General features: G+C 47.5%; 2 protein-coding genes across 2 annotated transcripts; one reads left to right on the top strand and one right to left on the bottom strand.

The window, feature by feature from the left end:
- Positions 1-882: 882 nt before the first annotated feature.
- Positions 883-4,359, bottom strand: stn1 (STN1 subunit of CST complex). The gene is made up of 9 exons (XM_062448257.1): positions 3,771-4,359; positions 3,524-3,619; positions 3,329-3,406; positions 2,992-3,165; positions 2,697-2,823; positions 2,263-2,413; positions 1,839-1,961; positions 1,643-1,715; positions 883-1,565 (listed from the first exon to the last, which is right to left on the bottom strand). Exons 1-9 carry the CDS (start codon positions 3,901-3,903, stop codon positions 1,408-1,410), a joined length of 1,113 nt encoding a protein of 370 aa, XP_062304241.1. The 5' UTR covers positions 3,904-4,359; the 3' UTR covers positions 883-1,407.
- A 349-nt stretch (positions 4,360-4,708) lies between these two features.
- On the top strand, positions 4,709-25,656 carry slkb (STE20-like kinase b). Its single transcript, XM_062448095.1, has 18 exons — positions 4,709-5,471; positions 6,899-7,063; positions 9,735-9,783; positions 10,081-10,230; positions 11,206-11,278; positions 11,420-11,614; positions 11,783-11,864; positions 13,711-13,842; positions 14,076-14,867; positions 14,973-15,103; positions 16,331-16,454; positions 17,273-17,452; positions 20,929-21,058; positions 21,805-21,929; positions 22,127-22,318; positions 22,569-22,694; positions 22,923-23,036; positions 23,388-25,656. Exons 1-18 carry the CDS (start codon positions 5,316-5,318, stop codon positions 23,532-23,534), a joined length of 3,063 nt encoding a protein of 1,020 aa, XP_062304079.1. The 5' UTR covers positions 4,709-5,315; the 3' UTR covers positions 23,535-25,656.
- The last annotated feature ends 35 nt before the right edge of the window (positions 25,657-25,691 follow it).

Here is a 25,691-nt window from a genome sequence, read left to right as displayed (position 1 = left end):
TAGCTACTCACGTAGTGTTTGGATGGGTTGCGTCTCTTCTCCACGTCCACGACTTTTACATCCAACACTGTCCGAAACTGCATCTTGATGTATTGTATGGCTACGCACACACAAACAATAGCTGATAGAAAATACTGTAGTATTTAACCGGCCAGTCTTGATACGCTGAAAATCGAAAAGACTATCATTGATTTGGTGTTTTGTCGGATAATGGTCCTGTGCGATTAGTCTGATGTTTCACCGTTTGTCAAATAACACTCGCTTGACGCAATGTAGCCTCTCAATCCCAAAGGAAAACTTATCACAGTCTCTTTAAATCAAGAATTGTTATCTTTGTCACTAAAGCATGGTGGCAGTTTCCTAATGCGAGATCTTCGCGCTGGACACATCAAGACTGGCCAGCGGTCTCATGCTGAGGAGGCGGTCACCTCAAATTGAAAAAGTGGAGCGAGTTCCTTTGTGTCGTCCTCAAAACCTTAAACTGGGGGGGGGGGGGGGGGGGGGGGCAATACCTGTAGGCTATATGGTTTGGGGAATGCAAAAAGCCGTCTTTTCACCCTCCAGAAGCCGCAGATATAAGCAAGCAGCCAAACCCCGAGCGAATTTGGGGAATCGTGTGGGATGGGCTTCAGAAGCGTATGAGCTACTTGGAATACAGTACAGTAGCTTGCGAAAACATGAGGTCGTTCACAAGAAAATTATTTACGTTATATAAAAGTAGCCTACCTTGTTTTTTTGTTACCGAGATTCTAAAAGGACAAGAAATGATATTCGGTGCCCATGAATTAAGTGTATAAAATCAGATAGGCTCCCTGGAGACTTACAGAAAAAACGCAGAAAAGTTAAATTTGCTGACAGATACAATACACTGAAACGGAGGAGTATTGTTGCATAGAGCTCAGTTTATTCCATTTAGAAAACACAGAATGTAATCACTGGATAGCATACACATGATATGGATTTGAATCAATGGATGCTATTTGCATTAAGTCTCATGCCCACTTGGTTGTTGCTGTTTATTCCACCGATGTTTAATTTGACGCAAAAGTACGAGCCTAACAACGTAATTGGCTGTTTACAAGGCACTGACGTCAGTAGCCTAGACTTTTCTAATGAAGGTTCTGATATGGATACAGATGTTTCTGAAATAGCCAATCAGCGTGTGTCTCCACACGGTAGAGTTAATTATCAACGAAATACTGCCCCCCTGTGCACATAAAATGCAAGGTCTTCTGATAAAACGCACGTGCTTTAGTTTCAAATGTCCATCCTAAATAGGATTTACAGAAACGTAATCAATAAATAACTTAAAGGCATGTCAAACGTTTATCGTGACTAATGTACTCGTCAAAGTTGTGAAGGATAATTCCACAAAAAAAAAAAAAAAAAAAAAGATATTCTGTGGGGTCAGAGGATGGTGTAGTGGTTTTCACTAGTGCTTATTATGTCACTGTTACACTCCAGAGCCTTTAGGACCAGCTCTATGGCTGGCTTGCTCATGTTTGGGCTGTACCTCTGTCTCACCCCTGAGAGGATGTGCAGAACATGGCAGCCCTTCTCAGCATCTGTGGGAGAAACAGCGACCGTCAGTGACCGCAAGATATGTCCGTGCGTCTGCTGAAACGACTAACAGAAACCTCACATTTCTCTCTTCTCGAGTCCTCCCTGATGACGTCTCTGGTTGTCATTTGTAGATCCTTGTCCCCTTCGGTCACCTAAAAGGAGTCCAACACATTTGACCCCAACTCACATTTCACAAATTCAAATGGTTTCGGGGCAACCGTTAGGGGATTCAAATTCGAACAAACAGAAGTGGGATGTCGGCGGCGGTGACGCACGTGGTAAACCTCGTCTTGGGACTTGACCTTGCGGAACACGACGCCCTCGTCCTGAAGGACCTGCAGGCTCTCTTTCAGGAGCTGGCGAAGCCGCTTCGAAGCCGACGGGCCCGCCACAGGCTCCTAACATCACCAAAAGACCATGAAGAAACCTCTGAGAAACAAGTGATTAATCCACACACTGATGTAGGACCAGGTTTAATTGACACCTGCGAGCTATTTACCTGTGAACCTGAAAAAAACAACACAAACACAAATACTGAGCAAATAGATGGGGGAAGTACAATGTTGTACTGCCTTTCTGCACCTTCCTGCCATCGTAAATTCCTTTGTTTGTGCAACCTTACTTGGCGAATAAAGCTGATTCTGATTGAGAGTGACAATGAGAAACAATGCTAATACAGTGTTTGCTGCGGCAGCTTACCCGGTCTGTGGCAGTTGGCTGAGGTCGGCTGGTGACCAGAGGCTGCAGAAGGTCTAGAACGTCGTACGGTCTGAGCCTCGAAACCTCTTTCTTTTTCAGGTAGTCTTTCAACACGCGAGTGGCCTGGCCAAGCAGAAAGGCAGCAGAGCCACTGCAAAGTTGTCAGAAACAAAACAGGAAAGGATAAAAGTCAAATATTAGAGAAGCTCACAGCCAATACTCACTGTCTTCTTGCCTTTAAACTGAAGTACCCATGACTGTCCATCTATGGCAGCTAATCAACAGATGTCTCCTCTGTAGACTATGCATCATCGCTCGCAATTGAATCAAAAGACTGGAACCGTTTGGATTGGAGAAACGGGGTCAAGCCATGGGGTCGAGCAAATGAGCTCTAATTGCATTAACCGCAACAGGCAGTATTTAGGACCACTTACCCTGCAGTTTGGGGGCCCTGAGCGCTGTTCTCCGGATTGAACGGTTTATCGTAGCACTGTCTGTATAGCCCTGGGACTTCCGTCATCCAAGCTATCTGCACCGACATCACTGGGTCACTCACTTTATCTGGACACACACACACACACACACACGTGTGGCGGTTAATGGAACTGTTCCAGGGACCTGTGTGTGTGTGTGTGTGTTATTCAAGTAATTGTGCTGTTCCCAGTTGCACTATCATCACTAACACAAAATGCTGTGTTTGTGTGTGTGTATCCATCCTCTCCCACTCACAGTATGTGGAGGCCATGATCTCTCTCTGCTGTCTGGAGGTCTTGACGGGCCCCCTCACTCTGAGCAGCTCCCCTATCTCCAGGTGGGAGCTGGTCCACTGGGCCCGTCTCAGCCTCTCCAGCTCCTTGACTGGGTTAAAACCTCCAGGACAGTCCCCCAGGGTCGTGGAGGAAGCTAGGGATGAGACAACGGCCTGTCAAGTGACTGATAACGGCTGTGATTTCCCGAGGGGATGATTAAAAGTACCATTTATCTATCTATGGAACTGTAATGATATTTGTTTGAGACGTTTGTTTTGCACACTGTGCTGTTACACAAACCTGACACGGGAACTTACATTTACCAGGATCAGTCTGGTCCCTCCACTTTTCGTTCTTCCAGCAGAGGCAATTTATGACACCCGTGCCATCATCGACTATGAATTATAACCCACAAACGATTTGAATTAATAATCTATGATAAAGACCCTGTTCTGATATGAATCCTATTTTACAAACTTAGGCCAACGAGTGCCTTTTCGCATCACACTAACCTCCATAACAGAAGAAGTCTTCCCTCTCTCTTTTGTACACCACAGTCCCAAGAACATCGACTTTGTAGATTGGATGTGAGTTGTAGAAGTAGATTCCTGTCGTGTGTAGAGCATCTAGCGATTATTAACAGCAATGTGATACTAAAGCTACTGTGAAACATAGGCTATAGCTTAGACAGCTAGCCTAGCTACCTTGATAACCGATGTTATAAACAGAGAGCGAGACAAACTCTCCTTCATTCCATACCAGGAATTTGACAGCTCTCTCTCATCTGAAGGATGTCTTCGATATACAATCTGGCAAAGGCGGTGAAGACTGGGTCCAGTCCCCAAAGCATAGACGGGGGCTCCTCGCCCGGATCCATCGATGCAGGTTGCATTTCATAACTTGTTAAATTAGCTAGCTGAAGCTAACTGTCTAGGTAATTTAACCACTAATCACGCGCAAAATTCGCTAACCAATCACTTAAGGATATTCTGCTCAATGGACTGCCCTCGTGTGCACATAACATAAAACATCGTTTTTCGAAGATACAAATCTTTTCTGCGCTTTTTAACTCATTTATTCCGTGCTTACATCCAGTTTTACACGAATCGTTACACCCTAATTTACCTTCATATGAAAAGCTACACTGAAAGCCTATCCAAAATAAACAAAATCCAGATGAACTTGATTTGTTACTTGAATTCAGTGATGAACACACCCAAAACTTCTCCGTGTAGGCCCTACTTAGTTGCTGAATCCATCTTTGATGTTTGAGTTTACTTGCCAGAGAGTTGTTTAGGGTAGAAAGAGTCAAATATTTCGATACAATGTTGCACATCATGAACTTTGAGCGTAGGAAACGATTGCTACGTTTACGTGTACGTTCAGTGAAGGCTTCTGGGACATGTAGTTCCCCAAAAATACAATCTCACAAAGACATCTTTCTTTTTACAGATCACTGAGTTACACAATATTGTAGACATGCTCATACACGTAAACATTATTTTATTTTATTGTTATGCTATTATTATTTAGCTACAAACTTCGACTACTTCTATAGGTCCGGATCCTGACCGACTCTCCAGCACTGTTGGGGGCAGCAATGCTCTTGATATGAGTTGGTTCCATTCCTCAGTTGAACAGAAAGAACTACAGTTGTGCGCGCTCATGAACGCGCCTTTGACACCAAATCCGCTAGATTACTAGACCCCGTGCTTCGCCTAGGAAAAGAAGATTGGTTTTACCGTATACCGACGTTTGGTGTTTACGGTTTCCACACTTATCTGACTTTTGAGGAAACGTGTAATTTTTCCTTTGGAATTTAATTATTTGAAGACGTCAATAGTTTGTATATTTAGCTTTTTGGCTAAGGAAAGATATCCAGTGCATTGCGTTTTCGGGCCAGTCTGTTTCAGAGTTGGGAGAACAACAAGAGCTTCGCGTGGTACTTTACCCCGAGAAAGTCCATTATCTGAACGGATACAATGACAAAATATGCGAATTACATTGTTGCTGGTACAGGAAATGATAAACCATGATGTGCGAAGAATCTTTATTATTTAAACTCGGATAAGGTTGATGATATTGCCATTGATGGTATTGATTGGGAATTCTCAACTATTAAGTTTTGGTAAATATTTTACTGAATGAATATGCTACAAGATATTGATTACAAGATCTCTTCAAAGACTGTATATTTCCTATTCGTTTCCATACAGTAGAATGCAATAGGCCCAATACAAGCCTCAGTGACACCAGAGAGATTAATTCCTTTGTCACCTTTCCAACTGAAGAAGCACCCTAGGCATGAGCATGTCATTCTTTAATTTTCGTAAAATATTCAAATTGGGTGCTGAAAAGAAGAAAAAGCAATATGAACACGTCCACCGGGACCAGAATCCCGAGGAGATATGGGACATTATCGGGGAACTTGGAGATGGAGCGTTTGGTAAAGTGTACAAGGTAGGTTATTGGGTACTTAATATCATTCTATTGTAAGGAGTCGTCAGTCGACAGTGCACTGGGTCAATGCTGTCTGGACATCTTTGCTTCATCACATTCGTCACATTATGTAAACAGTGATCCAGAAAAGGGTTTTGAGGACAAGTCAGTCACGTAGTGCGCTCTGTGATTGCGCTGACATGCTAACCTTTGTACGATTTGTAGGATAGCTCATAGCTCTCGACCTAAGCGAAGTGCCAATACCAGTGTTGTAAATTGTCTTAGCATATTTCTTCACCTCTGGACCTTACTGCCTACACAATTATAACTTTGTTTTCCTATACTTAAGCAAGGCCATATCCACACAGCACACAGCCAGCAAATCCATTGTTTCTCTTCCCCCTCTCTACTCCAACTGCAGGAAAACTAGGGTGTGAGATAAATTCCTATTAAGTATTTTAATAATGCCTCTGTTTTCAGTGACCTCAATGCATGGGCAGATCCAAAAGGTCCATTTGTGTGAGTGACACTGAATGTGATCTCCCATGATGGTCCTGGCCAAGTCTAGGAGCAGGGGGCTTCAGGGAATGCAACTGAGCACCCAATTACCACCATGTTTGTTGCCTTGTGTTATATTTTGGAACCTGTGTAATGGCTTTATTATAAGGCCCGGTACTTAGTTTTGTTCAGGATCCTGTGATGTTTTTCTCTGTTAATAATTACAGTGTAGCCTGCCTACAGTCCTTTCAAAACACCCTAAAAACCTATGTGGCCACAGTAGGCTCAATCTGAAGCAACATTTTTCCAATGAAACAGCGTTCGTTTGTAATTATTAGGATGAGTGAATGTTTGACTAACTTACAGAAGTCAGCCCGGACCGAGTACCCTGGAAATTGCAGAGTAACTGTACCCTGCTTCCTGTCTGTAGTCTAGGTGATGACTCACTCTTGGACTGTCTCCAACCTCCCCATCGATTCACAGTAGTGAAATGGTAGAAGCTCTAGAACACTAATTGTGTTTTGGATGTGTTAACGGAGGGGGGGGGGGGGGGGGTGCTGGGTGTCAGTGCTGTTTGGACATGCTGACCTCAGGACACGCCCAAGTCGTGAGGAAGTGGCTGTATCCCATGTCACCACGACGACCCCATCAAGCACATCCTGCTTCCAGAAGGGCCAAAGCAAACAGAGATAATGTGAATAGGAACATATCACAAGGCCCACTTCCCCAGTGCAGCATTATATCTAATCTCTTTTTTTTTTCTCAACAACGTGTTAGTAATGTCCAATAAAAATGTGCTCATCTGCAAGTCTAGTCTCCTCTGGTGCTAAGGAGAGGACAACGCAGAACCTCTCCATCCTCCTCTCAGGCAACTCCAAATGAACCCCAACTTACTGCATCTCCCCCGTCCTTCTCTGCCCCTCCTCGCGTTTCTTCTTCTGCTTCCACAGGCTCAGAACAAGCAGACAGGCATCCTGGCAGCAGCCAAAGTGATCGACACCAAGACCGAGGAGGAGCTGGAGGACTACATGGTGGAGATCGATATCCTGGCCTCCTGCGACCACCACAACATCGTCAAGCTGCTGGATGCCTTCTACTATGAGAGCAAGCTGTGGGTGAGTGGGACCAGGAGGAGGCTCTGGGGGTTGTAGTCAAGAGCTGATGTCGATTGTTCTTCTTCTGCTTTTGTAGGCTGAGGTGAGTCTTGATGATAAAAAAAAAAAAAAAAAAACCTGCCCCATCAACTTTTGGGGCCAAAGTCCATGTTAATCATCAAACCGGATGAGAAGTCTATAGAGATGTCTTCTGTGTTTGTTTTGGGAGTCGACAGATAGGCATATCTCTGTTTTTATTGCTCTGTTTTTAATTCTCAGTGAGGTTGAGGTTCGTGAATTCTCATTAGATGAGGTAAGTGAGGCATCATGTGACTGTCTCCAGGGAACACCTGTGGTAGTCGGTGTCTGCTGCACACTGCTGAGGGAAAGTGGTCATTAATAATCCAGTACTGCACTAAGGAAGTGCAGAGATTAGCCAAATCGTTATCCAGTCATTAGATAGTCTTCTTGTTCCATTCAGTCGTGGTAAATTACTTATATATACACTCTGCAGTTACTTTAGTAGGCACTATTTCTACATCGCTTTAAAAGAAGTGGCAGGTGAATGTGAATGTATATAGGAATGCTAAAGTAATACAAGCTAGTACAGTACTACTACTTCTGTAGTATGTTGTATGAATCTATAATCACATCATTAGTTACCTCTCAGGCAAGATCAAAGCCTTGTTTATTGAATAACGGGCGGCGGAAGAAATCTATATTTAGGAGGTCAATGCAACTTTTGTGCTATCTGATACAAGTCTTCAGCAAAGTGGGCCAAATGGAACAAGAGAGGGGGTATTCTCGAAGTAGAAGAATAAGAAGTATGAGGCTCTGGCCGGCATCGAAATATCCCAGCAACAGCGTAAACGGAGGCCTCGTCTCCAGTCATGAGGAAAATGTAATAATTACCTGGGTGTTTGGTTACAGCGCGTTATCAAGCCAGTGTTCGGTCCCTTTCCTCCCCATTGTCTGCTGAACAATGGCTCCAGTCCAAATGGGAGGTTGTCTATTGATTTTTATCTGGGCTTACACGGCACTCTCCCCGGTGTAGATAGGACACGAAGAGGCCAGAGTGGAGATATTGTTGTGCTTAGCACATCTTGCACGACTGGCATTTCAGTCACCCTCCCTCCCGCCCATACTTGTCACCACGGCTCTCACACCATTGCACGACTCCCGTCCGCAACATCACTGACCTATGACCTTTGTTGTTGTGGGTGCTCTCACACGTATGGCCTCGGTACCTTGTGAATGGCTCCGTGTGTGTGTGTGTGTGTGTACATGTGCAGTCGTTGCTCTGTAGTCCCTCTGTGTACACCCCCACTGTACAGACAACTCTGTGGGGCCTATTGTGCAAAGCCAGCAGTGTTAAAACAACAGCACGCCTACAGAGATACAACATGATCCTGCCCCTTGTGAATGGACCAGACTGTCTGAAGGACCAGGGCTCTCAGCAGTCTCGTGTTTTGTTTTTCACGGAAGGCTGAAAGCTATTGAAGGCTGTTTTTGTTTCCACTGAAGTGCATCAGGAAGATAGTATGGGAACGATAAGGGTGTAAATATAAACTTTCACAGAATGCTGATCGACCAGCCTGCACGATGGGCTATGAGGAAGTGAGGTGTTAACTGTCAATCACATGTGTCAGTATTCCTGTGCCAGCAGATCATGCAAAAAAAAAAAACGAATGGCCCTTTATGACTCATCCCATGCCAGATATCATACAACAATTGATTATTACGTTATTGTTGATCAGCAATGGCTCGAGTTTCTTGCTAGGCTACACTAACACGCTCTCACAAATACCTAGCCAGCTAGCTAACTGTAGCTACTGTTAGACTAACCCACTAACTATATGCACTGCGCATTAAACCTCCTAATCCTGTTTGAAGAGAAGGGATACGTTTCTATCCAGGGGCTAGAGGCGCTATGGTTCTGTGAGAAGCCCTTCCTTAAAGCGGCCTGCCTTCTTGCTGGCCAATCCTCTTATACCAGCGGCCATCTTGAGAACTTCTAAAACCCTTTAAGGGATCAGCATACTGCAGTAACTCCTAAATTGTCTCAGATAGTTGGGCCAGGGCCAAAACAGATGACCGTCCCTAAATAATTTGTCATGACAAATGACAAATGTTGGCAAACCTCTGAATGGGACTGGAAAGTAGGGTGGCAGACAGGCTACTGGTCAAGTTGGTGCTGTAGGTCATGTGATCAAGTCTCTGGCTAAGCTTGTTGATTGTAAATGTGGAGTGACTGATTGGATGGGTAGAGTTAAGTGGATGTTTGCCCCTTGAGAACCTGTAAGACCCCTGTGAATGGGATCGGAAGACCGGAAAGCCAGATCAGAGACAGGAAGGAAGGAGCTCTGTAACATGGATACCTGTGTGTTGAGGGGGAAACTCAGGGATTACTGCTCCTTACGCTCATTAACGCTGCAAATTTTGTCTGTGTGTTTGTTGCCACGGCAGCTTGCTTTACGTGGCATCGCGCTGAATCGTGTCCATGCCGACAGTGGACACGGTGTCGGTGTGACACTGTTCCTGTCAGGCAAAATACAATGCTTGCTGTTCCCTTCTGTGGTTTAGTAATCGGAAATACAGCTCACAGTCATGTTGGAGATGTATCAACTAAGCATTTTCTCCTTCTCTGTGTGTGTCTCTCCCTCTTTCTGTGTCTCTCTTGGCCTTTCTCTAGATCCTGATTGAGTTCTGTGCAGGCGGAGCGGTGGACGCAGTGATGCTGGGTGAGTCAGCATTCTTTGCAGCACCCACACTTAAAATAAAACATTCGCGAACGTTTAAAACGAATCAGCAAAAGCCGAGACTCGACGTCAGTGATGCTGTCATGCCGACCGTGGCACAGGCACAGAGCGGGCTACAAAAAAAAGACCTCCCATGCACTGCATTCGATGTTTTCTAAATGGTAAACCAGCTTAGTCCTAATATGATCTTCAGTCCTATTAGTGCCTACGAGGAAGAGTGTGTGTGACTGAGAAAGGAATTCTAAGAATGTGTGTGTGTGTGTGTGTGTGTGTGTCCAGAGCTGGAAAGGCCCCTGACGGAGCCTCAAATTAGAGTGGTGTGCAAGCAGACCCTCCAGGCCCTCGTCTATCTCCATGACAACAAGGTGATCCACCGAGACCTGAAGGCTGGGAACATCCTCGTCTCTCTGGACGGAGACGTCAAGCTGGGTGAGAGAGAGAAGCACACACACACACACACACACAAAGAGCACACACATACACACACAGACACATACACACACACACAGAGCACAAACACACACACATGTTGAATCTTACTTGCTTGAAACCTTGTGGGAGGACAGAGGACAGATGTTTTAGGATGACCAGATTTCATCAGTGTATTAAGTAACTCCAGCATTTGTTTTTGATGGGCAACTTTTACAAATGTCATGCGGAAACTATGGAAACTATGTTCCCCCTGTGTTCTCAATGTAAAAGACTGATGTATAGATGAAACTTGTCGTTGCCCTGGACACACTGCCCCTTTTCAACATTTAAGGGAATAACATAAAGTATATTAATCACAACTACAGTGCATGTGCCACAGTCTAACATCCCACGTACCCCTGCAGCGTCATATTAGAGTGTAGAGACGGCCAGCTTGTTGGGTTGGACAGCATGAGGCAGCTTATTGTATTGTCCCCCTGACTCACACAGCGCTGTGCACAGTAAGCTGCCACAGCTGCCGCCGTGAGGCATCCAGATCGTTCCTGGTGTGAGTCATCACTGGTGGAGGGAACAGGGCCGCTGTGATTGCGCACGCACAGGGGGGCCTAGTGTGTCCTCGCGCGACCTGACACCGAGGCGTCCGGAACAAATGGCTGATGTCCGCATGTGGCACGCACCGCCCGGGGACAAACTCTGTGACGACGAGTGGCGGGCAGCGTGAACGCAACCTGGCATCACCGGCCAGATGTAGGCGTTATGAAAGCAGGGCTACGGCATAGGTCTCTCCGTTTTAACGCTAACAAGATTAGCATAGGTCTCTCTGTTTTACGCTAACGAGATTAGCATAGGGTCGCCTGTTTACTTTAATCGGTGGTGATGCTTTGTCAGGGTTTGTTGTTGTCGTCGATGAAATGAGCTTTGTCTGCATTTCAGTGTCTCATCTGTTTGTCTCTAATTACATGTGGCTTCCAGCTGACTTTGGGGTGTCGGCCAAAAACACCAAAACTCTGCAGAGGAGAGACTCCTTCATTGGGACGCCATACTGGTGAGTCACCCACGACAAAGGGAGAAATATCTTCTAGAAGATTCACGCTTCTTCATGGACACCTATCGAAACCTGCACAAATAAAAAGTTCCACACAAAGTCCAAACTATTCTTAAAATCCTCAATTCTCATTGGTCCCAGGATGGCTCCGGAGGTGGTGATGTGTGAGACATCTAAGGACCGTCCCTATGACTACAAGGCTGACATCTGGTCCCTGGGCGTGACCCTGATCGAGCTGGCTCAGGTCGAACCGCCCAACCACGAGATGAACCCGATGCGAGTCCTCCTCAAAATAGCCAAGGCCGACCCTCCTACCCTGATGCAGCCGTCACGATGGTGAGTCCATGGTCACTGGACGTGTGTGTGTGTGTGTGCGAGAGAGATAGCGTGTTTTATGTAGCATGTAAGTCGTTTCTTATGTCTGTGTAACAAACCATCTAGAGAGTCAGGTTAAAATGACTGGGACGTAAACTAACTTAAACATGTCTCCAACTTGCTTCTCAGGTCTCCAGAGTTCAGTGATTTCCTGAAGAGGTGTTTGGATAAGAACGTGGACAACAGATGGAACACAGCTCAGCTTCTACAGGTAAGTGAACCCCTCGCCTCACCTCCCCCCTCGCCATCCATTGTACAGGTAACCACGACCCCCTTCCTCCCTCTCTTAACCCCTCTGTAAGTACAGAGACACAGTTCTGTTGGTATTCACATACCCGCCCGCTCAAGACCTGGGGAGATGTGCGCATGGTACGCACCAAACAAACGCAAGACCCATGAGTACGCGTAGCTAGCGTGAAGCTTTACGCAACGCCCCCGAGCCTCGCCCCCCTCTCCCCACCCAGCATCCTTTCCCCCCCCACCCCCTTTCACACCAGTCCTTCCCCCCTGCTTCTCCACTCCTCCCCCTCCCTAGTGACCACCCGTTCTCCTCACCCCAAGGCCCGGCCTGAGCCAACACCTGCTCACCCTCCCTTCCTCATGTCCTCCTTTCTTCTCTCCCTTCCTCAACCTTCTTTCCGCTCCCACCTTCTTTCCATCCCCTCCTCCCCTCCCTCCCATCTCCCCTCCTCCATCTCCTCCTCCCCTCTCTCCCATCTCCGCTCCTCCATCTCCTCTTCCTCCCCTCCTCCATCTCCTCTTCCCCTCCCTCCCATCTCCGCTCCTCCATCTCCTCTTCCTCCCCTCCTCCATCTCCTCCTCTCTCCCATCTCCGCTCCTCCATCTCCTCTTCCTCCCCTCCTCCATCTCCTCCTCTCTCCCATCTCCGCTCCTCCATCTCCTCTTCCTCCCCTCCTCCATCTCCTCCTCCCCTCCCATCTCCGCTCCTCCATCTCCTCTTCCTCCCCTCCTCCATCTCCTCCTCCCCTCCCTCCCATCTCCGCTCCTCCATCTCCTCTTCCTCCCCTCCTCCATCTCCTCCTCCCCTCCCTCCCATCTCCGCTCCTCCATCTCCTCTTCCTCCCTTCCTCCATCTCCTCCTCCCCTATCTCCCTAACCCATCTCCCCTCATCCATCTCCTCTTCCTCCTCCATCTCCTCCTCCCCTCTCTCCTGTTCCCCTCCTCACCCTCCTCCATCTCCTCCTCCCCACTCTCCCTAACCCATCTCCCCTCCTCCTCCCTCCCCTCATCCTCCGCGGCTCATCCTCCCTCTCCTCTCGCCTGTCTACGTCAGCACAACAGGCTTTTCTTTTCCAGAGGGTTTAAGGCGCCGCTGCCAACACGGGCCAGGTTACTTACCGACTTAAGAGAATGAAGGGCGGGACAGTGAAGAGATAAGTCGTGTTTGGAGTTTGTCCCTAGCGCCAGACTTCAGTCGTGCTTGTACGGCAGCAGGATACTATAGGAGGATTCTATTTTTTTTCTGGGAAGAAAAGCGAAACATCTAAATGGGATTGAAAGTACAGAACACCAGTCTGCCGCCCATGTCCGTCTTGATATCCAAGAAGCTGCATATTTTCAGGCCGGCGATATATTATGTGCAACAGGCGTCTAAGCCCAAGAAGGTAGGTCTGTTGCACTATCGTTGGTTGCTTTTGTTTTGTTTTAAGAAGCCTTTGTCGAGATTTCAAAAGCTGGGCATTAACATCATTTGTGTGACAAACTGTAAGTAGATTTGTGGAGTCAGCACCATTCTGTCGACTTTCCCGTTCTAGTCTCAAAACGATTTCATACAGAGAATGGAACAGACATGACAGAAAAATGTCATTTGCATTTGATGTTTCAATCAGAATAGCCTATATTGTCCGAAAATGGGATGTTTACAGCTCAGTAGTAGCCCATTTGACGACAGATCAATAGATCCCAGGTCCAAATCCCCCCCATGCACATCACTCTGAATAAAATCGACTTATGAACGCCACAAAATTGAATAAAATAAAAAAGGTCCTATTCCGTGTGCTCAGTATGGCGTCTGGTTTGTGCATGCGGTGTGCAGCATCCATTTGTGAGCAGCGTGACGGACAGCAGACCCCTGAGGGAGCTGATCGCCGAGGCCAAGGCGGAGGTGACGGAGGAGATCGAGGAGCACAAGGAGGAGGAGGAGGAGGAGGACACGGAGACACAGCTGGTGGGTTGAAGCAGGGTTGTCGTGACGTCACAAACCTGACGTGATGAAAAGGCTTGAAGCTCACGCTACAGCGTTTATGTTTGACTCCTGAATTTTGTCAAATGCATTCTCTGTTGCGAGAGCTTCTCTAATCGCTGCTGTGTTATGCTATATTTGAATATTCAACTATGTCAACTGAGTGGGTTGAACTTGAGATACTAAATCCCCCCCCCCCCCCCCCGTTTTTACCTCAGGGTCACAAGCGTGCCCCATCAGACGCTAGTGTGGCAAGTTCTGAGGATGAGAAGACTCCCCTGTCTCCCTCCATCTTGGAGTCTGTCCCTGAGAAGGTTGAGGTGATTCTCCCGTCATCCGTCGACGTACCAGCGGCGAACCGTGTTGTAGATGCAAGCTCCGTGGAGGTTCCTCCTGCCCCTGCTGAAGTGGCAAAGGTGGAGGAGACCCCGAGCACTCCAGTAGAGGACGGGGAGATGACACCGAAGCTGGGTGAGGCGAAGAAAGATGAGGAGGTGGTTGTGGAAGCAGAAGAAGTTGCCTCACCGGACGTAGGGGAGAAACCAGTCGAACCCGAGGAACCGGTTCCACCGGTAAAGGAGATGGAGGAGTTGGAGCTAGCCAGTGAGGAGGAGAAGGAGTTGGACACGGCCGAGGTCCAGACCAACGAGGCTGAAGGGTCGGAGGTCAAGGAAGAAAAGATGGACGCCGTGGAAGCTCCGGCCCAACCCACCGACGAGGAGCTCACGAGAGGGTTGAGGGTCACCCTGACGCTACCCGACGAGCACAAGCCGTCCCCTCCATCACCAGCGGCCCCGGATGAAGAGCACGGAGAGAGGGCAAAGGAGAGAGAGCAAGATCAACCACCTGTGGAGGTGCAGAAGGTCGCTCCGGAGAAAAGGAAGAACGAGAAAGAGAGGGATTCGGATTCGGGGAGTGGTTCGGCTGCCGATAACAGCAGCTTAGACCTCAACCTCTCCATCTCTAGTTTCCTCACCAAAACCAAGGAGCCGGGAACTGTGTCCATACAGGTTAGCAATGCTACTCTACCTTCCCGAAAGAATAGCACCGATGAATTGTCGTTTGATTTAGGTGTATATACACCACGTTGATTGCCACCATTTTTGTCGTGCCAGGATATCAAGCGCCAGAAGAAGACGCTGAAGAAGACCAGGAAGTTCATGGTGGACGGGGTCGAGGTCAGCGTGACCACTTCGAAGATCGTCACTGACAACGACACCAAAAACGAGGAGATGAGGTTCCTCAGGTAAACTGCCTGTCTGCACGCAATGGGAATTTTCCATGCAAAACTATGCAAATATTTGGTGCGACAGCCCTCTCACGCCTCATGTTTTGACTCGATTTAAATATTCAGGACATGACTCATCGTTTTACACATACCTTATTTTACCTTGATGAGGGATCTATTTTTACTGCTGTGTGCATCTCATAAGCTCTACTGAGAATGTGGTGTGACTTGATACCCTCCTCTGACAAACAAAGCAGAGATTACACTGAGGCTACTTCCTGCGCCATCACCTCCTTCTCCTCCCTTCCTCATGTCCTCCTTTCTTCTCTCCCTTCCTCAACCTTCTTTCCGCTCCCACCTTCTTTCCATCTCCTCCTCCCCTCCCTCCCATCTCCGCTCATCCATCTCCTCTTCCTCCCCTCCTCCATCTCCTCCTCCCCTCCCATCTCCGCTCCTCCATCTCCTCTTCCTCCCCTCCTCCATCTCCTCTTCCCCTCCCTCCCATCTCCGCTCATCCATCTCCTCTTCCTCCCCTCCTCCAACTCCTCCTCCCCTCTCTCCCATCTCCGCTCCTCCATCTCCTCTTCCTCCCCTCCTCCATCTCCTCTTCCCCTCCCTCCCTTCTCCGCTCATCCATCTCCTCTTCCTCCCCTCCTCCATCTCCTCCTCCCCTCCCATCTCTGCTCCTCCATCTCCTCTTCCTCCCCTCCTCCATCTCCTCTTCCCCTCCCTCCCATCTCCGCTCATCCATCTCCTCTTCCTCCCCTCCTCCATCTCCTCCTCCCCTCCCTCCCATCTCCGCTCATCCATCTCCTCTTCCTCCCCTCCTCCATCTCCTCTTCCCCTCCCTCCCATCTCCGCTCATCCATCTCCTCTTCCTCCCCTCCTCCATCTCCTCCTCCCCTCCCTCCCATCTCCGCTCCTCCATCTCCTCTTCCTCCCCTCTCTCCCATCTCCCCTCATCCGTCTCCTCTTCCTCCCCTCTCCCCTCCTCCTCCTCCTCCTCCCATCTCCCCCTCCTCCATCTTCTCCCCCTCCTCCATCTCCTCCTTCCTTCTCTCCCGTTCCCCTCCTCACCCTCCTCCATCTCCTCCTCCCCTCTCTCCCTAACCCATCTCCTCCTCCCCTCTCTCCCTAACCCACCTCCCCTCCTCCTCCATCTCCTCCCCTCTCTCCCTAACCCATCTACTCTCCTCCATCTCCTCTCCTCCTCCATCTCCTCCCCCCCTCCTCCCCCTCTTCCAGGCGGCAGGAGCTGCGGGAGCTGCGCCTCCTGCAGAAGGAGGAGCAGAGGGCCCAGCAGCAGCTCAGCAACAAGCTGCAGCAACAGAAGGAGCAGATCTACCGACGCTTCGAGCAGGAGACCACCGTGAGTCCCTCCCCCCTCCCCCACCGGCCCCGTGTGTGGGCAGAGCCCGGGAGACCGCCGCAGGAAAACCAGGAGGGATTCTCTCACCAATAGTCAAGTTTATAGCCTGAGGCCAAGTTGTTAAATCCCTGTAATTTGAGTCATAATGAGTCTCATAAATAGACCTACGTTTTGGTTCTATTTTCATGCACGACCCCTGGTATGGTACTCCTACTCAGCCCTGCTTTCTTAGATTCAGTCGCACGCTCCTCATTCCTGGAGTTACCCTGTGTGACCCTCCTCAGCTCTGCCCAGTTCATGCCCAGCCGGTCTGTGTTTCTACCAGTCTGTGCCAGCCCAGGAGTTCCATGCCTCTAATCCTTCTAGGCGGCTCTTGCATCGTCACTCCCCCAGGACCTATTTCTGGACCTGGCCACTGCTTAAATCGACCTGTCAGTCAAACTCAGTTTAAACTAGAGGCTAGCCACAAGCCAGAGAAAGCATGTATTCTCGACTGAGGGAGAGGCAGGGATGCATTGCCCAGGATCCGACCGAAAGACAACGGTGAATATCTTTTACATGCGATTTTGTGCTCGGCCAGAATTGCGATTTTAGGATTTTATGCCGGGTTTCCCCCCCGAGGCAAGAACGTAATCCATCCGTCAGCATCAGCCAGAATCCGGATCCAAGTTTTTGCGAGCCCCTTGCAGGAAATGACGATGGCTTTCAAACCGAAAATGTCCTCACTCGCTCGAAAGCCTCGGAAGGAAGGCAAACGCAGGCTCTCCTTCGTGTTCGCCCCGACCCAACCCTCCCTCCCCCCCTTCTCCCCCCCGCAGAGCAAGAAGCGCCAGTACGACCAGGAGGTGGAGAACCTGGAGAGGCAGCAGAAGCAGACCATCGAGCGCCTGGAGCAGGAACACACCAACCGCCTGAGGGACGAGGCCAAGCGCATCAAGGCCGAGCAGGAGAAGGAGCTGGCCAAGTTCCAGAACGTGCTCAAGAACCGCAAGAAGGAGGTGAGGGGAGAGAGAGAGAGAGAGAGAGAGAGAGAGAGAGAGAGAGAGAGAGAGAGAGAGAGAGTGGGGTGGGGTGGGAAAAGAAGAGTGTGTGGTTGGGAGGATATGGATGGGAAGTGTGTGTGTTTGTGTGTGTGTGTGTGTGTGTGTGTGTGTGTGTGACTGTGAGAGAACAAAAATATCAATAAAAAAGAGAGAAAGTTAAATGACCAATATGGACACAGTATTTAACTCGCCTCTCTTACCAAAATCCCACATGAGTCTAATAAAGAGGGAGAGGGTAAGCCTGCCACCATGACAGCTCAGGACCTATTCATAGACACTGGTGTTTATGGGAACCCATTGAGCTGCTAGATTCTAGATGTTTATGTAATGGACCTTGAGTAGCCTTAATCAGTCCAGCCCTGCCAACTCTCATCAATCTACTCTAAGCAACAGTATCACAGCGGGATCTGGAAAGGTGAACTAGGGTTGCGTCACTCTGATGGGGTCTGATATGGATTAACTAGAAGGGTTACGCGACAGCTGGTTATGACACGGCGTCCAGTTCTGAAACCCCGTTCATGTGCCCCGTTGGGGGATGGTAAAAGTGAAGGTTGTTTACTCGTCAACATGTTGGTTTACTGAAAGTGAGCCTTGGGTGTTGTTAACATAGATATATATATAAAGGGTAGATGTCTCGTCCGCGTTGCCGGACAACGGAGTCGAACGTCCGCACATGGCGGCCATCTTGCTACAGTCAACTCGCTCACCCATAACATTGTGTTGATGCTACATGTACTTTTTAAATGACCATAACTTGCTCAATTTTCAACCGATTTTTAAACGGATTGGTTTGTTATCAACGTCAGAGATGTCGTTATTCCACTGCATACTTATGAATAATGATGTTTTTTTTTTTTTTATAGAATAGAAGTATGCAGTGGCATACCGAAATCTCTGACGTTGATAACAAACCAAACCGTTTAAAAATCGGTTGAAAATTGAGCAAGTTATGGTCATTTAAAAAGTACATGTAGCATCAACACAATGTTATGGGTGAGCGAGTTGACTGTAGCAAGATGGCCGCCATGTGCGGACGTTCTTTATATATATCTATGGTTGTTAATGCATGTTTTCACATCCCTGTCGTCCATTTGCTGCTGGCATTCACAACAGGTAGTGGAGCTGGTCGCCAAGCAGCGGAGAAACGCTATCAGGCGTACAAAAGAGGATATGATCCTTAGCCCATCTGAAGAGGTAACATGAGTTGTCACTAAACTCTGGTGTGGCTTTCCAACTTGGACTGAGTTCCCTGCTACAGGTTACTAACATCACGGAACAGTCTACCAACATCTCGTTCATTCAAGATATTCCCTTCTTAGTAGACTTACATTTAGTCATTTAGCAGACGCTCTTATCCAGAGTGACTTACAGTAAGTACAGGGACATTCTCCCTGAGGCAAGTAGGGTGAAGTGCCTTGCCCAAGGACACAACGTCATTTTGCACGGCCAGGAATCGAACCGGCAGCCTTCTGATTAAAAGCCCGACTCCCTAACCGCTCAGCCACCTGACCCCTCTGACTTGTAGTGTTGTTGTGGTTCTCAGAAAGTCAATTATCCAGGGAACTGTATTCCTGTTTCGACCAGGATAGCAGCAAAGCATTGAATGCCAGGACCTCCTCTCTCCTTTCTACTATAAAACGCCTCTAAACAATCCTACGTTTTGTTACTTAACTTCTCCTCCAGCCTCTTATGTATCGATCTATCAATATATTGTTTCACTTTCAATGATTATGGGCAAAGGGTTTTCAGTGGTTGACCCAGCCACCCAGGTTTTCTGGGTGAATAGCATGCAGCCCACTGAGGGTGTTGTCCAATAGGAGTGTAACCTGTTCCTCTTTACAGGTAGTGGCCCATGTCATGATTCAGTGTTTCCAGTTGTCCTCATGTACACTTGTAAAAGCCCCCATACAGGATGTAAGTCAAGCAATCCCCCCCCCCCCCCCCAAACAACTCTTCATCTTCGGTTTCAGACCTGGGTCAGATACTATTTGCCAATACTTTGGGTGAACTTGATTTAGTTGAGTTCTTGAATACGGAACCACTGGGCAGCGGTCCAAAAGGTACGCAGTGCCAAATTCTGATTCAAATGAAACGCACGCTGTATGTTTGATCCAGGCCTGTTGGTTGGTTTGACGGCCTTCTTCAGCGCTCTCCTTGTTGTCAGTGGGCCGACTCATCGACCTCGAGGGAGAGATGCTTCTTCTTGGGTGTTTTTGAAGTGTGTTGTTGTGTGGGTGATCTTTCTCTTTCTCTCCTTGTTATTTTCCAGAGCTCCCGATGTTGGTCATAGAATGTGATTGATTTGAACGAAAATGGAGTGTATATTGAGTCAGCTAAAAAGTGGAAATATATCAAATTCATATATAGAACCAGTACGAGTTTAATGGATTTCGGTCTACATAAAAACTCCACCTTACTGTAGCCTAACCGACAGCATGTTGTCAGATCGTCTGGCACACCACTCCGAGGATCCCTCACACGCATCAGTCAGTTTCATATCTGTATTCACAAGTACGTGTTTCTTAAACAACGTAATAAACATCAAATAAACTGATGTTTTGGGGTAGGTAAAGCCATGCTTACCCTGAGGTAAACTCCTATGCTAACATTTAGCCCCTCAAGGACCCCGTTACACAGATGGCTGTGTGACCGTGCCACCCTCTCCTGCTAGCTCAGTGCTAATCTCCATACAATTTAACTGGAAGCGGGGTAAAACAGATGCTAACCTGTGACTCATAGTAAAAAATATCTGTATTACCTCTTTGACGTTGCAAAGCTATCTATAGTTAGCATCCGCCCATACATAACTGATACTGATGGTGATGATTACAGCATCTGACTGTCTTCTTAACCCGTAAAGAAACACTTACTGGTGACTTAATTACTGGTGTTTAGCTTGTTAGCATCTTATGAGGTGAATTGAAGTGTGGCTAGCCTGGTGCTAACTCATGGCCCCTTATGGTCTAAAAACCTTCCTGCCCATACGAATGATCTGATTACAACTCTGTTGTGCACTGATGGGCTTTTAGCATCAGATGGGATGAAACTGGCAGTCTGTCTGGGGGGGGTCTGTGTCTGGGGATCTCAAGGTCCAGTAATGAGGGGAAAATGGAGGTTGACTATTCCCTTGTTGGCGTTCTGGACAACATTTTCATTTATTAATTTTTTTCTGATCTGCCACTGTCATGGGTATCTCTCCTGTAACCTTTTTCTTTGGTTCATTTCAATGCTACTCCAAGTTATCCAAGCTAACAAGCAATTCGGTGTAGCCTATCAAACGGACAGAATCTCCTTTTGGTGTGCGTGTTCTCTGGAGTGATCATTCTGGCCTCCTCTGCCGTTTAACTTCCCCAGGTGTGCCGTTCATCACAAACAGGAAGTAAACGCTTGTTTGTACTAACACCCCTCCCTCTCCTTCCCTCGGTGCTCAGGAGCAGGAGTTCCTCCAGAAACAGCAGCAGGATCTGGACAGCGCTCTGAAGAAGATTATCCAGCAGCACAAGCACGAGCTGGCCACCATCGAGAGGGACTGCCTCAACCACAAGCAGCAGCTCCTCCGAGGTACAGAGGCAGACGGCTCTCCATGCATGCTCGCTAAAAGAAAAATAAATATGTATAGTGTAGCTAGCTCGGTACAAATGTATAATTAGGTGGACTAACAGGTGGCACCTGCTGTACCTCACCTATAGTGGAGTTAAACGGTTTCTACCTCTGAGACAAAGGCGGGTTGGCTTTTACCATCCAGCTGCGTTGAGACAAGGCTCATGCTTTTCCTACACTGCGAACAAAGCAACAGCAAGTGTAGGCTTACAGGGCAAGGCAAGGCACAACCAGCACCCGCTGTTCACAGTGACACAGCAGAAGGACAAACGGCCTCTTTGAAGCCGCGGGGTGAGCCTGACGTCTTGTGTTTTAATTCCTGCTAAGACGGACCCAGGCCCCAACTCCCTGACCCTCAACTGAACCGAACGCAGAGCTGATACACGCTAACTCGGACACACTCCTGATCCCAGAGCTCAGACGTTGGCCTGGGTTTACACTAAACATACCCTCCAGAAGACCCACTCAGCCAGCGTTGTGGGAGCTCAGGTTGATGTTCCTACTTCAGAGTGTGTCGGAGGAAGTTCAGTTAGATATTAAACTCGCAGTAGGTCAAGAGAGGAGGTACCAGCATAGACCAGAGAAATTTGATCCAGTTTGACTACCACAAATATGCGATAAGGATCTCTGCGGTTGAAAATGTGAGCAGTATTTCCGTGTTCAGTGTGTTTTCACACATATTAACGTGCGTGTGTGTGTGTGTGCAGCGCGGGAGGCGGCCATGTGGGAGTTGGAGGAGCGCCACCTGCAGGAGAAACACCAGCTGTTGAAACAGCAGCTCAAGGATCAGTACTTCATGCAGAGACACCAGCTGCTCAAGAGGCATGAGAAGGTAAGTCTGACAGACGAACAGAACAATTGAAATTATAACGTTACTGGAACTGGAACTCTCCAAGTTCCAGTTAAAAACGGAAGAGCACTACAAGTAAATATAGATGTTTCTACATGAAGTCTCTCTGTGTCTGTCTGTCTGTGTGTGTGTGTGTGTGTGTGTGTGTGTGTGTGTCTGTGTGTGTGTGCACGGAGCAGGAGATGGAGCAGATGCAGCGCTACAACCAGCGTCTGATCGAGGAGCTGAAGAGCCGTCAGACCCAGGAGCGGGCGCGCCTGCCCAAGATCCAGCGCAGCGAGGCCAAGACGCGCATGGCCATGTTCAAGAAGAGCCTCCGCATCACCGGGGCCGCCATCACCCCTGAGCAGGAGAGGGAGAAGGTCAAACAGGTGAGGGGGGAAACGCCATCCATGTTAAGTTTCCTTCCTGACTCACTGGGTTCTTTGTTTCCTTCTTTCCTTTAGACCCTTCTTCCCTCCTACCTCCATTTGTTTTAGCCTTCCTTCCTTCCTCTCTTCCTTCCTTCCTTCCTTCAGTCATGGCGTCCTACGTCCTTCCTACCTCCCAACCTTCAAGACTGAAAGAAATTTGAGAGAATAGAAAACCGAATAACGAGGTGTGTGTGTGTTTGTCTTCCAGTTTGCCACCCAGGAGGAGAAGCGACAGAAGAACGAGCGGCTGCACCAGCAGCAGAAGCACGAGAACCAGATGAGAGACCTGCAGCTGCAGTGTGACGCCAACGTCAGGGAGCTGCAGCAGCTGCAGGTAGGCCTGGGCAGGACACGCACTCACACTGGTGCACACACACACACACATGAACACTTTCAATCTCTCTCTCTCTCTCTCTCTCTCTCTCTCTCTCTCTCTCTCTCTCTCTCTCTCTCACTCACTCACTCACTCACTCACTCACTCACTCACTCACTCACACACACACACCTCCTGTGAATCACTATGAAGCAGCCTGTAACAACTTGTGTGCGCGTGTTCCGTCAGAACGAGAAGTGCCACCTCCTGATCGAGCACGAGACCCAGAAGCTGAAGGAGCTGGACGAGGAGCACAGCCAGGAGCTGAGGGAGTGGAGGGAGAGGCTTCGGCCCAGGAAGAAGGTGACCCACCCACCCCCCCCCCCCCCTGCCTGCTAGCCCCCAGACCAGGGTTCTCCGATCCTGGTCCTGGAGGCCCGCTGTCCTGCATGTTTTAGATGTTTCCCTGCTCCAGCACACCTGTTTCAAATGAATGGGTCGTTATCAAGCTCTGTGGAAGCATGGTAATGACCATTCATTTGAATCAGGTGTGCTGGAGCAGGGAAACATCTAAAACGTGCTGGACAGCGGCCCTCCAGGACCAGAATTGGAGAACCCTGCCCTAGACAGGGAGGCCCAACACTGACACACTGTTAGAGCTTGTCCACGGCACGATTGGCAGCTGACCCACATTGTGATTGGTTGTCGTTCAAGGCGCTGGAGGACGAGTTTGCCAGGAAGCTTCAGGAACAGGAAGTGTTCTTCAAGATGAGTGGCGAGTCCGAGTGCCTTAACCCCTCGTCCCAGAGCCGCATATCCAAGTTCTACCCCATCCCCAGTGTCCACTCTACAGGCTTCTGAGGGAGCAGCCGGTGATGGGCACGGGTCCCACACACACACACACACACACACACACACCCAAGGTTATACACGCATATACACTCCAATGCTCACATGCATGATAAGGAGGCTTACATACACTGTTGACATGCACAATGCTTGCACACAATGGACAGTGGACACACACACACTGTAACTACAGGACAGTAGATGCGCGCGCACACAAACACACACACAGTATGAGTGACTGAACAGACTGAACCTGTGCTGCCTTGCCCCGTGTCTCCTGGTGACACAGTGGGCCCTCAGGCGTCATGTGACAGGGTCCTGCATCGTACCTCTCTCTGTCTCTGGAGGCCTGTCTCAAGAAGCTGCAGGTGACCTGCTGTCCTCCATGGCAAATCCACCCCCTTTTTGGATTCATCATCATTACAGGTTTTTTTTCTTTTTCTCAATATCAGACTGTCGACTGTGATGGTGGTTCTTAACTGCTTTGAACTCAGTGTTTTGTCAAATTATGTCAGTGATGCAGTCCTTTTTCATTGTTTTTTTTTTTTTTTTTTTTTTTTTAAGAATCCAGTGCCTGGGTAATTTGGCTATTTGAATTTCAGCGGTAACTGACAAAGCACACTTGCTGCCGAATTTTTGTCCGACTAAGTATTTGTACGATAATGAAGGATGGCATTCATAAACCACTTATTTTGAATTTCTGTATTCGTGTCTATGTAAGAGACAAATAATAATATTATTGAATAGAATTGACCATTTCTGGTATTGGAAGGTTTTTATGATGAACCTTGATGAAGGAATCCTATAAGTTGTAAGCAATCATAATTAGCTCAGTAGAATAACAATTGCAGTTCTCAATGGGGGTTAGTTCCCACATTCTAATGGTTTTGAATGCAGCTCTCTAAAACGTTTTACATGATTATCTTCTGGAATACTTTTTTAGTTTGTACATTAAATAGTCACAGTTGTAGGATTACAGTAGTTTGTCAGATTTTTTATTTATATTATTTTTTAAATTAGCATGCCTTTCTGTCAGACTTCTTAACAATTTGACCCAATTCATTTAACAATTCATCTTTTCTTTTTTGCATATTGCGGAGAAAGCGTTGAAACTGTGTTTATATATGCAAAAACCAGGTATCACTGTGGTTCCAGAATGCCTGTGTTCTGTGGCGTTACCAGTAGATAAAAGTCTGTGTTATAAAACAGGCAGTTAGTTTGAATTTCAAGTCGTGTTTATCATTAACGCTTCATCCTGCTAAAATGCAAGATCTTGATACGTTCAACTGCACAATATACCTGCATAGCAGTCAAGTTATTTTCATTAAACAATGATACTATTTGATCAAACTAGTTAATAGCCTTAGTATGTTGACGATGCATATGAAGAAACTGTATTCCTAGCTTTCGGAGTCGGACAACTCTCTTGGCCTTTATACTTTCATTGACGGTATCATGATCAGATATACAAAATATATTTCATCAAACAAAGATGAAGCAGATGTTCTGACACCGTTTTTCACTTGATGTTTCGAAACATTACGGGCAAAAAATACATAATGGAAATGTTTGTGTCTAAATGCAATTCTAATGGGGTTTTAAAAAGTTGTATAGCAATCATGTACTTCCAAAAAATGGACCTGACTGGTTTGGGCCATCATGACCTCTGATTGGTCCCATCTCTCTCTGTTCTGATTGGCCGCAGGAAGTAACTGTAAGTCGATTGGTATTTTATAATTGGTCTATTATTTTGATGTAAACAAAACAGAAATCATGATGTCATGAAAGAGTGCTGTGCGCCTTTCACTACATAAAGATACTGTACAAGTAGTTATTTATAAGGATACAACATATCTACTAAACCCTATTATAAACCGGTATTGTAGGTTTTACATTGTCGCAATATTAAATCTCAAATGATGGAAACGTATAATTGGAAAAATCATGTGTCAATATGTCATGTTTATCTTGTCATGATTGCAGTTCGATTTCTGAAATGTATAATTATTGAACTGAATGTTTGAGGAAATTGAAGAATGACCCTAAAAATATGATTTTTTAAGCTGAAGGCTACAAATATAGTTTAGTATGCCTGTACTGTAGATTGGCATTGTATTGTAAATAAACAATTTCCTGTAAATGTCTGTTCTGATCCCAACATCAACAAAC

The sequence above is a fragment of the Osmerus eperlanus genome, chromosome 22 (assembly GCF_963692335.1).
Source record: "Osmerus eperlanus chromosome 22, fOsmEpe2.1, whole genome shotgun sequence".
Classification (NCBI taxonomy): domain Eukaryota; kingdom Metazoa; phylum Chordata; class Actinopteri; order Osmeriformes; family Osmeridae; genus Osmerus; species Osmerus eperlanus.
Note: the sequence above shows the minus strand (reverse complement) of the source record. Positions and strands in the feature narration are given on the sequence as shown.